This window comes from Alligator mississippiensis, chromosome 1 (assembly GCF_030867095.1).
Source record: "Alligator mississippiensis isolate rAllMis1 chromosome 1, rAllMis1, whole genome shotgun sequence".
In the NCBI taxonomy this organism is placed as follows: Eukaryota; Metazoa; Chordata; order Crocodylia; family Alligatoridae; genus Alligator; species Alligator mississippiensis.
This window is the reverse complement of record NC_081824.1, coordinates 209,776,681-209,793,934: the sequence shown is the minus strand read 5'-3', so window position 1 is coordinate 209,793,934 and position 17,254 is coordinate 209,776,681. Positions and strand designations below refer to the sequence as shown.

The following is a 17,254-nucleotide window of genomic DNA, read 5'->3' as shown; positions in this document are numbered from 1 at the left end:
CCACCAAATCCCTTTCCCCTTGACCTCCACGTATCCTAACCCACAATCCTACTTTCTCCTCCAATTCTATTTTGATAAGGGTCGATGTATAACGCTCCTTGACATAGAGCACAACCCCTCCCCATCTCCACCCCACTCTATCCTTTCTGTACAGCTTATAGCCCTCAATGTGTACCGCCTAGTCGTGGGTAGAGTCCCACCAGGTTTCTGTTAACCCCACTAAGTGTTTTCTGCAAGCAGGAGTGCTAGTTCATCCTGCTTGTTCCTCATGCTCGCTCCTAGCATTAGTGTATAGGCACTTGAGCCCTGTGACTGGCACCTTTGTTTCCCCCCGGTATCATCCCACCAGGTCTCCGTCAACCCAATGAAGTCAAATTCTTTGTCTGCCAGAAGGAGTGCTAGTTCGTCCTGTTTATTGTCCATGCTCCTGGCATTCCTATAAAGACTGGAAAAGGGCCAGTGTGGTCCCCATTTTCAAGACGGGGAGGAAGGAGGACCTGGGCAACTATAGGCCAGTCAGTCTTACCTCCATCCTTGGCAAAGTCTTTGAAAAAATTATCAAGGCTCACATTTGCGAGAGCCCGGCAGGACAAATTATGCTGAGGGGAAACCAGCATGGGTTTGTAGCAGGTAGATCATGCCTGACTAATCTAGTCTCTTTTGATGACCAGGTTACAAAACGCCTGGACGCAGGAGTAGGGGTTGACGTCCTTTACTTAGACTGCAGGAAGGCCTTTGATATGTTATCCCACACCATACTGGTAAACAAGTTAAGAGGCTGTGACTTGGATAATTACACAGTCTGGTGGGTGGTGAATTGGCTAGAGGGTTGCACCCAGAGAGTCGTAGTGGATGGGTCGGTATCGACCTGGAAGGGTGTGGGCAGTGGGGTCCCGCAGGGCTCGGTCCTAGGACCGATACTCTTCAATGTCTTCAGCAGCAGCTTGGACAAGGGAGTGAAGTGTACTCTGTCCAAGTTTGCGGATGACACAAAACTGTGGGGAGAAGTGGACACGCCGGAGGGCAGGGAACAACTACAAGCAGACCTGGACAGGTTGGACATATGGGCGGAAAACAACAGAATGCAATTCAACAAGGAGAAATGCAAAGTGCTGCACCTAGGGAGGAAAAATGTCCAGCATACCTACTGCTTAGGGAATGACCTGTTTGGTGGCACGGAAGCGGAAAGGGATCTTGGAGTCCTAGTGGACTCCAAGATGAACATGAGGCGGCAGTGTGACGAAGCCATCAGAAGAGCTAATGGCACTTTATCGTACATCAGCAGATGCATGACGAACAGATCCAAGGAGGTGATACTTCCCCTCTATCGGGCGCTGGTCAGACTGCAGTTGGAATACTGCATGCAGTTTTGGGTGCCACACTTCAAGAGGGATGTAGATAACCTGGAGAGAGTCCAGAGAAGGGCCACTTGTATGGTTAAGGGCTTGCAGACCAAGCTCTACGAGGAGAGACTAGAGAACCTGGACCTTTTCAGCCTCCACAAGAGAAGGTTGAGAGGCGACCTTGTGGCTGCCTATAAGTTCATCACGGGGGCACAGAAGGGAATTGGTGAGGTTTTATTCACCAAGGCGCCCCCGGGGGTTACAAGAAACAATGGCCACAAGCTAGCAGAGAGCAGATTTAGATTGGACATTAGGAAGAACTTCTTCGCAGTTAGAGTGGCCAAGGTCTGGAATGGGCTCCCAAGGGAGGTGGTGCTCTCCCCTACCCTGGGGGTCTTCAAGAGGAGGTTAGATAGGCATATAGCTGGGGTCATCTGAGCCCAGCACTCTTTCCTGTGTCTGCAGGGGGTTGGACTCTATTATCTATTGAGTTCCCTTCCGACGCTAGCATCTATGAATCTATGACACAGGAGTTCACCCCTAGTCATCTTAGGTTTTCTGTCACTGTGCAAGTGTCTCGAGGCATTGGTACTCATTTGGATGTCCCCTACAGGAATAGCCTCCCCTGAGTTATCTGGGCCAGAGGATTTATGCCCAGCAGTGAAATCCTTGCTCCCCCAGACATGCCTAGTTTAAAGCCCTCCTCAGCAAGTTAACGATTCTTGTAGAGTTTCTTCCCTCTGCTCATGAGGTGGGCGCCATCTCTTGCATGCAGAGCAGTGTTGTTGAACTGTATGCCAAGGTCAAGGAATCCAAAACCAAAATGGTGACATCATCCCAGCCAAAACTTTGTCTAGCCAGATTTTGAAAACCTCCAAGGATGGAGCTTCTACCATCTCTCTGGGTAACTTGTTCCAGTGTTTTACTACCCTTCTAGTGAGAAAATTCTTCCTAATATCTAACCCAAACCTCCCTTGCTGCAACTTGAGACCATTGCTCCTTGTTCTGTCATCTGCCACCACTGAGAACAGTGTAGCTCTGTCCTCTTTCGAACCTCCCTTCAGGTAGTTGAAGGCTGCTAATAAATCCCCCCTCAGTCTTCTCTTCTCTAGACTAAATTATTAACCCCTCCCCCCCCCCCCCCAGTCTTTCCTCATAAGCCACATGCCTCAGCCCCCTCACCATTTTTGTTGCCCTCCTCTGAACTCTCTCCAATTTGTCCACATCCTTTTTGTAGTGGGGTGCCCAAAGCTGAACACAGTACTCCAGATGTGGCTTCACCAGTGCTAAATAGAGGGGAATAATCACTTCCCTTGCCCTGCTGCCAGCAGACCTACTAGTGCAGCCCAGTATGCTGTTAGCCTTCTTGGCAACAAGGGCATACTGTTGGCTCATATTCCACTTATTGTCCACTGTAACCCCCAGATCTGTTTCTGCAGAGCTGCTGCCCAGCCAGTCAGCCCCCAGCCTGTACTGGTGCATGGGATTGTTCTGTCTTAATTGCAGGACTTTGCACTTGTCCTTGTTGAACCTCATGAGATTCCTTTTGGACCAGTCCTCCAATTTGTCTAGGTCCCTCTGAATCCTAGCCCTACCCTCCAACGAATCTACCGCTCCCCCCAGCTTGGTGTCATCTGCAGTTATCTAAGTGTGCACTGTGTGCTATCTTCCAACTTGATGAAGTTATTGAACAAAACTGATGCCAGGACTGATCCTTGGGGCTGCCAACTGGACTGGGACTGGCCCACTTGATACTGGCTGCCAACTAGACATTGAGCCATTGATTAGTACTGTCTGAGCCTGATGCTTCAGCCAGTTTTCTAACCATCTTACAGTCCATTCATCCAGCCCATACTTCCTTAGCTTGCCTGTGAGAACGTTGAGAGAGACTGTATCAAAAGCCTTGCTAAAATCAAGGTACACCACATCCACCAGTCTCCCCACATCAGCCGAGCCAGTCACTTCATCATAGAAGGCAATTGGGTTGGTGAGGCATGGCTTGCCTTTGGTGAATCCATGCTGATGGTTCCTAATCACCTTTTTCTCCTCCAAGTGCTTAAAAATGGGTCATGAGTTAGGGGCGGGACTTCCGGTCCCAGGATGGTGACCAGGGGGCAGGGCACCTGCCAAGGCACATAGCTACCCTTGTGGCCCTCGACAGCTTGCCAGAACCCATTAAGTGGCCCTCCAGCTGAAATAATTCCCAACCCCTGTGTTAGAAAGTTGTGATACTTGGAGTGAATTACCAAGAGCTAAGTAGCGTCTAAGGGATACGTAGCTACCTAACAAATGGCACTGCAGTAGCAGTTCAAATGTAGGCTTGATGTGTTTATATTTTCACACATCCACTTAATTCTAATATAAGAACATACCTTCTCCTATGGAGACTTTATTAGTCATCATCAAGGCTGCATTCCCTGGTGAATACTTTTTAACAGAAATGAGAGGCATGCTTTATCCCTGTTTCTGATGAGATAATGACTTCAGTCATACCTCTCTCTTGGTGGCCTGTACACATGCCATGTTACTGAATTATGTCAATAGTAAATTTGGATGACACCTTGTAGTAATGAAAAGGCAGCCTTCTCATCAGAACTTGAATTGAAGAACAAATATTTCTCCTTTCCTGTCAGTCAGCTGCTGAAGATCTAAAATAGAAAAGAGACTCGTTACATCCTAGTCCTTATATATCGGAAGTATTTAAATACAAAGCGTTTGTATTCACGTATATAGAGTGTGTGTGTGTGTGTGTGTGTGTGATGTACACATTTCACTTTAAGTTTGTTAACTTGTAGTAGATATATTTAACATTAAATTCAGACTAAGAGTCTACTGTATTAAAATGTGGGTTCAAATGAATATACTGTATAAATCTGGGCTCTGATTCATGCTTTATAAAGTCAATTCTGTTCTTTGTACTGCTAAGAACTGCCTATAGGATAGTAAAGTTCTGTAGTCATTTGTCCATTGCTACTCTAAGACCTAGTAGACTTTTTTTTATATAAGCAAGGGTGAGGGAGGAGAATGTGTGAGGTAATTGGAACAGATTGTTCACACACAAAATTATAGCTGTTGGCTGAATATTTGAGCACTTTCATTTTTGCACGCTCCTCTATAATTTGTTGTGCAATCAGTTTTAGTTTGGCATATAGTGTGTTTCTCGTGACCTTACATGTAGGTTTTTACTCTGAGAGAAGATGCAGCCTAAAGAATGAGTTGCTCTTCTCTTGAAGTAGAGTGAGTATGAGGCTCCTGAACTTCTGGGTATATTCTTCAGATAATAAGCATTGGAACAGGTGGACAATTCCTGCATCTAGAGGGAAAAATTGAGAATGTTAAACTATTTTTGGGGAGATATAAAATAAATGTGTGGTGCTCTTTTATGTAAAGTTTAACAGTAAGCCAGTGGAGGACATCTGGAAAATTTGGACATGCAGTCAGTATTTCCAGTTTGTCATTTTAAAAAGTAAATGACACATTTTTAACAAAGGTGTCTGTCCTTAGATGCTTTTGTAAAGAAAAAAATCACTAATTCTATCTACTAATGAAAAAAAAAAGTTATTAATTTTGTGCCTGACAGTTTATAAGCAGGAACTCATTTGTTGCATGATTTTGAAGACTTCAGAATCTCATCTTTTGTTATAAATAATTTTTAGCTCATCTAAATTAAAAATTGCAGATTGCTGCTGAGTCCAACAATCTTGCTGCAGGTTTTAGCTTCAGCTAGCTGTATAGCATGCCAGGCCATGCAAAGAAGTACTTACCTCTAAGGCTTTTTGGAAAATCTTTAATTAGTTATTAATGTCTTTTATAGAACACTGAGTGGTTCAGAGCCAGTGTAAAGTAACTAAGACAATCTCTTAATTATAATGGGGAGTCTAACTCAGAAAATATGGTATTGTGACTAAAATAGTATTTAATCACTGTTTTTCTTTCACAGTCACATTATTGAATAATGTCTCATCAGTTGTTTGAAAATCCCCACCATATAACTAAGCCAGCCATTTCAAATTGGCAAAAGAATATTCTCCCTCCCAGTCACACCAATTAGTACTTTATTGCACATTTCTAGTGATAAGAGTTGTCCCTTCGAGTTCGGGAAATGTACTACTTTTTCCCACAAATTGCTTGTGAAAAGTCTTTATTTGAATGGTTTTTAGTGTCCTGGTGGTTGAGGTCAATTTTAAAGTTAACTAGTGAGATGTCTTTGCTTTGTTTGACACCATTTAAAAATTGTTTCACTTTAAGGTGGAAGAAAAATTAGGAAAACTAGATAAGGACGGAAACAATTGTGAGGGAGTCCCTTTAATTTTAATCTTAATGCTTGGAAAACTATTTCATTATAGATACTTTTTCTTGGCATATTCTAAACTTTCCGGGCAGTGTGCTGCTTTCTGTATAGAGCTATTCTTAAAATTGATCCATCTTGGTTCTTCTTTGAACTGGGTTCCTCTAACTGTCCTACAACTGACTCAAAAGGAAAAAGTCCCTTATACATGACAAAGGGTTCGGTTATGCTTTCTCATCTACACTAACCCTCTGCCTCTCTACATCTTTTCTACTTTCTTCCTGAGTCTTTTTGTTGGTTTTTTTTTTTGGTTTTTTTTGGCTACTGTCTACTTGCAAACTTTTGAGTGTTCTTTCTTACTTTTGAAGTCTGCAGGACTGCCTGACAGGAGTCTTATTGAACAGCTTCCATTGAAAATATAACTTCCATTTTATTTTTTCTTTAAACCAAATAGTGGTTTCTTATTATTTTTAACATACTCTTAATGAATATCACAGGTCAGAATGAAATGACATGGGCATTGAAAATATGGCATAGTTTTCTGTCATGTGAAACTTGGCTATAGGAAAGTTCTCCTGTTAGGGTGTTGAGTATAGACTGTGATTAGGTGTCCTCAGATGTATACCCCAAGACTACCTGATATTAAAACTAAGAAATAGTGGGTTTGGATTGTTTATAGAAACCTTATGCAGTTATCTTTGAAAGATATGGAAGGATTTCATACCCTCCTCCAGTAAAGATGTGCCTTTGTGACTGTGGAACCCAAGAGGCACCTGTGGACTCAATGGGACCTTTTCTTTTAAAGTGTTTTTTCAGTTGAGATACTTGACTTCAAATTTGTTAACTTAAAAAGAGGCACACTTGATATTTGCATGTGAAGACTGTGCTGCCAACATCTGTGGGTTTGTTTGTTTTTTAATTGCAGATGTGTTCATTGCCGCTATCTGAAGCAGTTTACCAAACTGCTTTTATGTTTGTTTTAACTGGAGGCTTTAACAACTGTATGCTACATTGTTTTTAATTTTTAGATAAACTTAATGTTTTTGAATGAAGTAGAAGATTGTCAGACTCCAATATTTACATCCATTTATATTCTTTGGTCTTTTAATGGTATGCTTAATATTCTTTTAAACAGGAAGTTGCTTTAAAGAACACAGAAGACCTGCATACACCACCACCTCCAGAATACTACTCTCACCTAATCAGAGATATAGAAACTTTGGGTTGGAATAAGTATGCTTTCTGTTATTACTTTATAAAGAATATCTTTAGAATCTCAGTGCTTCTTTTGGGTAAAATATCGAATTCAGAATATGTAAAATGTATTGGTTCAGTAAATATATTCTGTACAAGTAGAAAAACTGTCCTACATTTAAAAAAAAAAAAAAAAAATCCATTGCCTTTGCTTTTCTATTACTACTGTATTAGCAAAAAGGTCTTTCTATATGAAATTGGACTAAGGCATGTAATGATATATATTATGTCAAGGAAATCAGTTTTTATTTTTTAAATAGTGTGTTAAATACTAAACGTGTTATATACAATTTTTACTTTTTCCCTTCCTTTTTTCTATCTCTTGGTTGTATATCTTTTGACTTTGACAGTCAAATAGTGAAAGATAATAGCAATATCTTTTCAGCTGACTTACAAATAGGAGGTAAATCTGTGGTTGCATCAGAAAAAAATAGGTTTTTTATTTCTCAAGGGCTTAGATCATGCACCCAGTTCTTTTAACAAATGAACAAACAAAATGTCATTATGTAAACTGAGGGGACAGTCCATCTGTTCCTGTGCAAGGCAGCATTGTGGCACTGTGCCAACTAGGGAGAAGGGGAGGAGTATGGATATGAAGAGCCTACTCTGGGACTACAAATTCTTTGGGCCTATTCTAGCTCTGTCTCAGATCCATGCATGGCATGTTGATTTTTTTTTTTCCACTGTGACAATGGGGATGGCCAGCCAGGAATAGAGAACTCGCATGGAAGTCAGTAATCATGGGGCCTGTTATGTCAAGGAACAACAAGTGCATTTCAGTGTTCTGGGAATAAAGGTGGTCATATTGCCTCTGACAGGGTAGTGTTGAGCCCATCTCTAAGGGGTGCATCTGGTTCTTCTAATTCTGTGGTTCAGTAGGAGTTCAAAAGTGGGGACTTTTTTTGAGACTCATGCAGCATATATGCCTGCACACAGTTTTCAGCATCCTTGGTACCATCATTGCAAAGGCAATTCCCTCAAGGGTTTGGATCAGGAATTATGCAGGGTTTTGTGGACAATAACTTTCTAAAGGGACAACACTAAGTCTTAAAACTTCTCATGAGAGAAACTTATTCCTACAAGCTTTCATTTTTTTTTAAGAGGAGAGAAGAAAAAACAGTGTTTTGAGCAGGTTGACTTAAGCTGTGTCTACATGGTAATCTTATTGTTCACAGCAGTAGCATCCTCTGGCAGACAGCACTTCTCTGAGCAACCCATCTCCTAAACTGGAAGCAGTGCAGATGGCAATGTAATTTCAGAGGGGCTACAAAAATACCTATAAAGTGGAAAAAATGTGGAGTTTTCCCTTACTTGTTTTATGAAGAACTAAGTCACTTAATTCATCACTGAGGTGGATTCAGAATTTTATATGAAGACCTACATTTATCTAAGGCTAAAATGATGTCATCACATGAAGCAGATCATCTGATCCCCTTCACTTGGAGAAATACATGCCCCTTATCTTGCAACATCAAGGGCAGAACCAGGGGTGATGTGATCTCTGCATGTGGTTTTGGGTGAGCACGATTTTCTTTGCTTAGCTAGACCCATCCCCTGTGATCACGGGGGATGGCTCTGGCTGAGCCAGAAAAGCAGGGCTTTCCTGCTTATGGAAAGGCACCCTAAGATTCCCTAGGGTGCTTCTCTGTAAATGGGGCAATTGGATAGGTGCTATGGCAGGCTTGAGTGGCCCTCCAGCCCCTAGAGCTCTTGCCCAAGGTTGCTGGAAAGTGTGAGTGGATCAGGCTTCCTGTTCTCTTGCTACAGAGCTAATAGAAGTCCACTGCAGTAAAATGACAGTCTATTACTCTGGCCCTTTTGTTGTGTTACTGATTTTTCCTTTGTGGCACATCAAAGGGTAATGATGATGTCTGTTTGCTCACAAGTTGTGCATAAATGAGATGACATCTGTTTTCACCCTAAGGACCACAAAGTTCTTATCTGGTCATAGTAGCTGATAGAATATGGTTAATACCAAATTCTTGCCCTAAAAATACTAACTGTGGTCTCTTATTTTAGAGATCTGTGATCAGGCAAGAGGCCATTCTAAGCATGCACACAAACCAAATGCAAAATCTACATTAAATCAACTTTTAAACGGTGTTTACCAGCAGCTTTTTTCAGCACTGTTGCTTCATTTGCCTCTGCTTTACTGGAAATTCAACATATTCAAAGACTTGTCCCAGGGCAAATGCCTAATACAGTTCCAAATGTGTCTTTTTGTAAGATATAGCAAGAGCATAGAGACAAAGAAGTCCCATCACTGACATCTGAGACAGGGAAATAAGTCTCTTTCCCCCTGCCAATGAGAGAATCTTCAAAGTTCCTGGCCTCAGGTTAGTTTCCCTTTGTTGGTTCTCTAGGTGCCTGCTAAAAGATTACATATTAGAAGGAAGCCACTGCTGCCTTTCCTGATATTTGAAAGACCAAGACTTGAATTCTCTGGAAAACAATCCAACCCAAAACCTCATTCATTTATTTATTTATTTATTTATGGGGGCGGGGGAGGGTTAAGTCTGGGCAAATGGTCTTTTTCTCTTCAGAAGAGCAATGCTTTGGGGTGGGCCAAATCTGGGACTGAAATACCTCAGAAAGTAAGTACTTGAGATAATTAGGGAAAGACAGATAATGAAACTTGCATGCTGTCTTAGAGGCAAGTTTAACCCAAAACGTAACTAAAAATAAACTAGCATGAAAACCAACCAGCACTAGCTGTAAACAAAGTCCTTTCTTGTATCTTCATCAGTGACTTGGTCTTCATCAGTGACTTGGACGAGGGAGTCAAATGTACTCTGTTCAAGTTTGCAGATGAGACAAAGCTATGGGGGGATGTAGACACACCGGAGGGCAGGGAACAGCTGCAAGCAGATCTGGACAGGTTGGACAAGTGGGCAGAAAACAACAGAATGCAGTTCAACAAGGAGAAATGCAAAGTGCTGCACCTAGGGAGGAAAAATGTCCAGCACACCTACAGCCTAGGGAATGACCTGCTGGGTGGCACAGAGGTGGAAAGGGATCTTGGAGTCCTAGTGGACTCCAAGAGGAACATGAGTCGGCAGTGTGACAAAGCCATCAAAAAAGCCAATGGCACTTTATCATGCATCAGCAGATGCATGACGAATAGGTCCAAGGAGGTGATACTTCCCCTCTATCGGGCGCTGGTCAGACCACAGTTGGAGTACTGCGTGCAATTCTGGACGCCGCAATTCAAGAGGGATGCGGATAACCTGGAGAGGGTCCAGAGAAGGGCCACTCGTATGGTTAAGGGCCTGCAGACCAAGCCCTATGAGGAGAGACTAGAGAAACTGGATCTTTTCAGCCTCCGCAAGAGAAGGTCGAGAGGCAACCTTGTGGCCGCCTATAAGTTCATCACGGGGGCACAGAAGGGTATTGGTGAGTATTTATTCAGCAAGGCGCCCCCAGGGGTTACAAGAAACAATGGCCACAAGCTAGCAGAGAGCAGATTTAGATTGGACATTAGGAAGAACTTCTTCGCAGTTAGTGGCCAAGGTCTGGAATGGGCTCCCAAGGGAGGTGGTGCTCTCCCCTACCCTGGGGGTCTTCAAGAGGAGGTTAGATGAGTATCTAGCTGGGGTCATCTAGACCCAGCACTCTTTCCTGCTTATGCAGGGGGTCGGACTCGATGATCTATTGAGGTCCCTTCTGACCCTAACATCTATGAATCGGGTAAAAGATGCAATAGTCTGTCTCGTACACACAAGAATGATGAGAGTTGGTCCTGCGGAGGGGTTTTAGAAAAGGCATAAACTTTCTTTTTGTGGTGCAAAAAAACCTATGGCATGTAGACTAATTTTTTTCTTGAACTTTAAAAAAAGTCCATAAAGGGATCAATATTTCAGGTGAAAATACTAAAATTCAGCATTATATCTTTTTCTTCCCCAAATATCAGTGTGTGAAAATGAGCTTCTTAGATGTTTGTTGGAGTTATGTAAATAAGAGACTGAAATAGTCTATGTTTTTTTTCCTTCTTGCCACTGATGGTCAAGAGTGTTGGCTGACAGTAAAGAATCCTGCAAGTAAGCTGCAGTGATTATAGTACCTTGTTTTTGATGCTTGAGTCTTGATTTGCTATCACAGTTTAGATTCAAGAGAATCTTTCCATCAGATTTCCAGCACATACAGAAGAGATTTTTATAGCCTGTCCTGTCGTGCAATCATATTTGTAGTGCTGCCTAACATATCTGCTAGGAACAAAAAGCAAGAAACTTCAGTCATTGATTCAAAGAATGTAATAAAAACCTTCCACTTGCTCTCACTTCCATGCTGTGGGATGTCGGTGAATTACTGATGTTAAGATAATGGTATTAGAAAGGGGACACAAGCAAATAGTCAGCTGAAGCAAAGGACATTCTAGTGTTTTGACAGGATGATCTGACCATTGGGCTTGACTGTTACTTCTAGGAAAGGCAAGTCATGGTTTGGCTTCATGTACAAGCTACTACGAAGTAAGGTAGGGGGTGACCTTATAAAGCATTGGCTACTGAGAATGGCTACTTCTGTGCAGAATGATTAACCAGATAAGTAGAAAGTAGCTTATCCCACTAAATGCAGTGTAAGAGCATGCACACCAGTAGTTACTGTGAAATGTCTATCCTTACCTGACTTAGCAGTAAATTATTCATGTAGCCATATCTTTGGTGGGTTTAGACCCAGTGAGGAGTTTCTCGGGTCTAAAAAGTTTGAGAACTACTGCTAATTGCTCTGCCATATCTAGACAGTGTTCCTATATTCATTTATTGGATTTCTTTTGGCAGTTTCCCCCAACCTTTTTTTTTTCTCCCCGCGCCCTGCTGCGCGAGGCATGGAGTGTGACGGTGGGGCAGGGGAGCTCTTGGCACCCAGCACAACTCATCTTTTCTGTGCCGTGCTGTTGGCATTGCCCCCGCAACCCTCATTTGGCTTGTGATCCGCGGTTGGGAACCACTGTCTTATGGGAAACTTAGTTCTCCTTCTGATAAGCTTGGGCCTGTTGGCTGCCTATACAGATGCTCAGGAGTGAGGGGGCTGTTTTAATTAGAGCGATTCCCTGATAGCTGCTCTAAATAAAATGCCGCCTCCTCATATCTGTTAAACCTCACATATTTAAAAATGGTTGTGGGATGCTTGAGCTAAACCTCATTCGGCAAGGTTTAGCTAAAGTGACCCCACGGCAATTTTAAAATGCACAGAGGCTTAATAGACATGACAGTGAGGCGACACTGGAGCATTCAAATTAAAAAATGGAGCAGACTTAATTAATCTAGAGTTCTAATTAAAATGCAAACAAGCATGTGTATAGGCAGTTGTTGACTGCTAATCTGTAGCTATTCTACTTTACAGTCTGGATTATGGGCCATTGACCTGGAGTGTACTGAATTGCAGAAGATTTTTTTTTCTGAAGTCCACAAAACCATTTATGGTAAAATAGAAACTTGGGAATACAAAAGTTTTTCACTATGTAGCAGTGGTTCTCAATCTTGTTAGACTTGAAGGCACCCCTTGTTAGACTCAAGGCACCCCTTGGAAAATGCCTGCTCATAGCTTTCATTCATTTTTTGATTATGGAAAAATAATAAATCAATTATTTTGTTGCAAAGAACTCAGAAAGACCACAACAGGTCTAGCTGTTTTTGACAACATGAATTTCTGTTTGAAATCTCTGGGTTTATCTTGTGGATCTTGCGGATCTCGCAGCACCATGGTTGAGAATCATTGCTATACGCATTGCATAACAGTTTATGTTCAAGCTTTGTTTCTATACTGTATATTCTGGATCACTTCTTCCTTCAACCTCTCATTTCTAAACATATTACAGATCTTATCTCAGTACATCACTTATGTTTAGACTTGCTGAGGTTAGAGCGGGGGCGGAAAAAATATGGCCCATGGGCTGGATCTGGTCTGCCAAACGATTTTCATCTCTGCCTATAGGCTCCCACCAATTAATTGTACCCTGCCATTCTGCATGGTTCACTTCCACTTTCATGCACAGGAGGGCTTGAGCCCTGGCCAGAATGAACAGCTTCTGGGTGGGGTTGTTGCTTCCACTGCTGCTCGGGGATCTGGTTGGCTTCCCCAGCCTCCAGTGCCTCCTCCTCGTGTCCCTGCTGCAGCACTCACTCAGGGAAGCAGGTAGGGAAGTGGCAGAGTTTGGGAGGAAGCTGTAGCTGGGCAGGAGTGTGGGGCTGGGGCTGGCGGGAACCCAGGGCCCTCACCCGGCAGGGTGGCAGGAGCGTGGAGCCTGGGTTGGCTCGGTTCCATTGCACGGGGTCCCTTGCGACTCGCATGCCACTCCCGAGACTTGCGCACCACTGGGGGGAAGTGCTGTGTGATGGAGTTAGCTGCCTTCCCTGCTCCCTGCCACTTTTTGCAGATCCCAGGACTCTGCCAGGAGCTGCACATGGTTGCAGGGAGCCAGGACCAGGCCTCTAGCTCCATTGCATAGGCTTTCCCCCTGGTGACACATGAGTCTCAGGATCTGTTTTTGAGCCTCAGGGAGCCCCACACGATGGAGGCAGATTGGCCTGGCTCTGCTTTTTGCCACCATGTGTAGCTAGCTCCCAGACCTGGCTAGAGATGTGCGCCTCTGGGTGGCTGCGCCTGCACAGGCCATGAACACCCAGAGGGTCTGCTGCGTGTGGGGGTAAGTGTGCCATGAGGTAGGGCATGTGGGGGAGGGTCCCCACACTCCCCACCCTTCCACTCAACCTACTCCCTGCCCACATACCCCCACACATAATATACAAGAGTAAGACTTTATTTTTGAGCTATTATTTAATCAACAGTATATACACTATGCAAATGCACATATATAAGGACAAAAATATTTTTTGAAATAAAATATAATAGATGTTTGACTTTTAGTATAAGTTTTGGGTTTTTTTTCCGGTTCCAATATGGCAACTTCACCCCCCCCCTCCCCCCGCATACTTCTGGGAGCAAGGGGGCAGGACTTCCAGTGGTAAAGGTCAGGGGTTAGGAGAGGCACTTCCAATCCCAAGATGGCAACTAGGAGATGAGGCAACTGTCTAGTGGCAGGTCTACCCTTACGGCCCTTGACAGCTCACCAAAGCTCGTTAAGTGGCCCTCTAGCCAAAATAATTGCCTACTCCTGGGTTAGAGTAAGAACAATATGTAAGGATTTTCAGATTGGCTTTAAGTATATCAAAATATATATTTTTTTCATTTTTAAAATTATTAATAGTAAAGGCCTGCTTTAATGGTAAGCATATCTTGGGAACTACAATAAGTGGTATATTTTAAAATGCAGTATCACCAGACACATCTGTGACCTGTTGTAAATTATTTAGTGATTTTTTTTTTTTTGAGTGACAATATTTTCATCATTTTCTAAATGAAGAGTAAATCTGAATGTTGTTTTGAAGTCTGTCCAATACAAGCAAATGTGTAATAAATTTTTTTCTTAAGACAAACATTTTCAAAACTTTCTAACAGTCATGCAATTGTTGTTCCTAACAAAATGTTTTAAAAGACTATTATTATTATTATTATTATTATTATATAGATATTTATCTATATCTAGAAGTATAGATATATCTGAATGTTGTTTTAAAGTCTACAGTGAACATTGTAACAAAACTTGTTTGAAACCAGGACAAAACCACACCAAAAAAAACACAAGATGAAGTCCTTCAGATAAAATCTAACAAATGAGACCATTGTCAAAGTGGGTAAATTTTAAAACCAAAAAACTTTAATAGTTTCCCTTCAACTTTTTTTATTTGACTTGCTGATGTTTTGTGGGAGGTACCAGTTATACTACATATTGGACATAACCCTATATAGTTTTCTCTAGCATCAGATTTCTGCTTTAAAGTTTGAAATATTGTTTCCCCCCCACCAAATACTGTAGGTGAAAGATGGCATTAGAATCTCCTTGTTCTTGTTTTCTGAAAGCTCACTATGTACTTTTAGTGAGAGCTTCTGGTTTTTCTGATTTAAGATGGAGACAGAACAGTTTTAAATAATGAATGTCTATAGATTATTTTTTTTAGTTGAATTACACCATGTTACTTAAATGGTTGAATTTAGCACTAATTTTTTTAGGGGAAAAATTTCACATCAAAGTGTTCAGAGGAGCATTTAATATCTTTGTACTAGAATTTTCTAATGTTAATTCCTACAGAAATATACTATTGTATTTTTTTTATAGTCTCACAAGTGCTACCATTTCTAGGTTTTTGGGGGAGTGGGGGAGGGAGGAAGGGTTTGGTTGTTTTTTCAATGCCAGCCTATTGAGGCTTTGTGCTACAGAGTAGAGATCATTTTCTTCTTTTCACTATCTTCGTTACTTGTCCAAGAACATACAAACCTTTTAGTTCAGACCTATTTTTTCTTGCTTAGAAAAGGCTTCTACGATTCCATTGCCCCACTACTCTTGAGAAAGAGTCAGCATGCTGGGAAAATGGCTCAAGTGACTGGACTAGAATGTAATTTTGGGGGAGGGAGTGGTGTGGGTTTTTTTTTGTTTTTTGTTTTTAATGGTTACTCGGGTCAGGAGGCAGATGCTAGTTTTGAACTCTAATGGGCCTTGCCTGGGTGATAAGCCCTACAGTATTCTTGGACTGTTTTTACAGGAGAATGGTATTGTCAGAATTTCAAAATATCCGCATGTCCAGTTCACTAGTAAATATACAGCTAAGTTTGAATGTTTTTGGCAGTATTTTAAACTACTCAAGAGACCATCTTTCCAAAGAATGATGTATTTGAAAGTGTATTCATCTCCATTGTTATAGGAAACTCAAATCAGTGACCTCTTAAACAAAACCTTTGTCTTTGTGTCATATGTGTAAAATCTTAGTGACCTTTAATATGTACTTAATACTTGCTTTGGTACATGTATACAGCATAAAACTGTCATAACATGTGAGAAAATTATTGTAAATAACTCACTTTATACCTGTTCAGTACTGTGTTTTCTTTAGAAAATCAATCTGAGTATATGAACCAATATCAACTGAATTTTCTACAATAACAGTATTGATAATAAAGGAGAACTTCATTGAGGAGAGAAGCAAATTGAGAACATAAAAGTCTCATACTGTAAGAAACTGTAGAAATGGATCAAAGAATTTGACAGGAAGTTTAATGTGTACATAAGTAGAGGCTGACAGGAACATGCTGTGTGTGTCAAAGGTTCCAGTGATGGAAAACTGAAACATAGTGCTCACTGACCACAGCATGAGCCTTGACACACATTGTAAATAACCCAAAGATATATGACTGCATTAAGCAGTAGACTGGTGTATTAACAGCAGTAAATCTACAACAGCAGAAATGGCTGGCATACAGGACTTCCTCTGATTAATATTTGTAACAGACTAATAGGAGTATAGCAAATATTTCAACTTGTGATTCCCGCTAATACAACTTGAGTTTTCTTTCCCTTCAGAATTGTGTATGTGGATACTGGCCTTAGTTCTGTAAAGCTAAAAGCAGAAGACTCTCGTGGTCGACAGCATCTAATCACTCTGAAGTTAAATGCAAAGGTACATTTGGGGAAAATACTTCTAAGCAAATCTAACCAAACAGTATGGGTTGCTTTTTTAAAATTTGTACTCATTAATGAACTATTTTCCTTCTAAAAAGTTCTTGCGTTCTATCAGATGGCCTGAGAAGTGATTTTATATGAAACTGGTATGTTTGTAGGTTTTGGTTAACTAGTTAAAAATCGCACTGTACAGTAGTCATCTGTATGGATAGCTGCCGCATGACAGGCAGCCCTCTCAGCCCATCAGAGACAAGGGGCAGAGGTGGCAGTCATCTTGCCTGCTCCCCTTCATGGTGGCCCCCTTCCCCCCTCCCAGCGACTGGGCTGCAGCAAGCCGTAAGGACTCCTGGCTCCTACTGTGGAGCCAGTATTTTATTTTAGCTTTTTTTCCCCTTGTGGATTTTTGGACATCGCTCTATTTTGTGATTTGAGTAGGTCCCTAGCTATAAAGGAGGCAAAATGTGCTGAGGATCTCACAGGATGATCAGAACAGGGAAGAATGGGAATTGAATCCTGCATGTGCATATTGCAGCTACTTATTTGCTTCTGTGTAGTAGCTGAATAAATGTTTAAGGGAACATGTATACCTGAGGTCTTCGTTTGGCTGTCAAGGACCATGCTTTAGTTGCCACTCTTTGGAGGAACTCCTATCTCTGCACTCTATGGTGACTGGTAGGATTGAGGTCATCATGTTTACTGAACTGGTGAAAATCTTTCAGCTTTTATATAATTTGTTGTAGTCTTAAAATGTCTAAAATTGAAACTTCTGGTAGAAAAAGGAGGTTTCAGTATTTTAGTAGTTTGTGTAAACACCTGAAAATAGTACAATAAAAAGACCAGATTATGCAACTTGTCTGT

The 17,254-nt window shown here is 41.7% G+C and overlaps 1 protein-coding gene across 4 annotated transcripts in view; it reads left to right on the top strand.

The window, feature by feature from the left end:
- Nucleotides 1–17,254, top strand: part of FANCL (FA complementation group L) — a 54,277-nt gene that overhangs the window by 11,831 nt on the left and 25,192 nt on the right. For all 4 annotated transcript variants that reach the window (XM_059719491.1, XM_059719495.1, XM_059719484.1 and 1 more), the window contains 2 exons: nt 6,767–6,864; nt 16,298–16,394. In XM_059719491.1, coding sequence (XP_059575474.1) covers nt 6,767–6,864; nt 16,298–16,394 — 195 coding nt within the window. The remainder of the gene's footprint in view (nt 1–6,766; nt 6,865–16,297; nt 16,395–17,254) is intronic.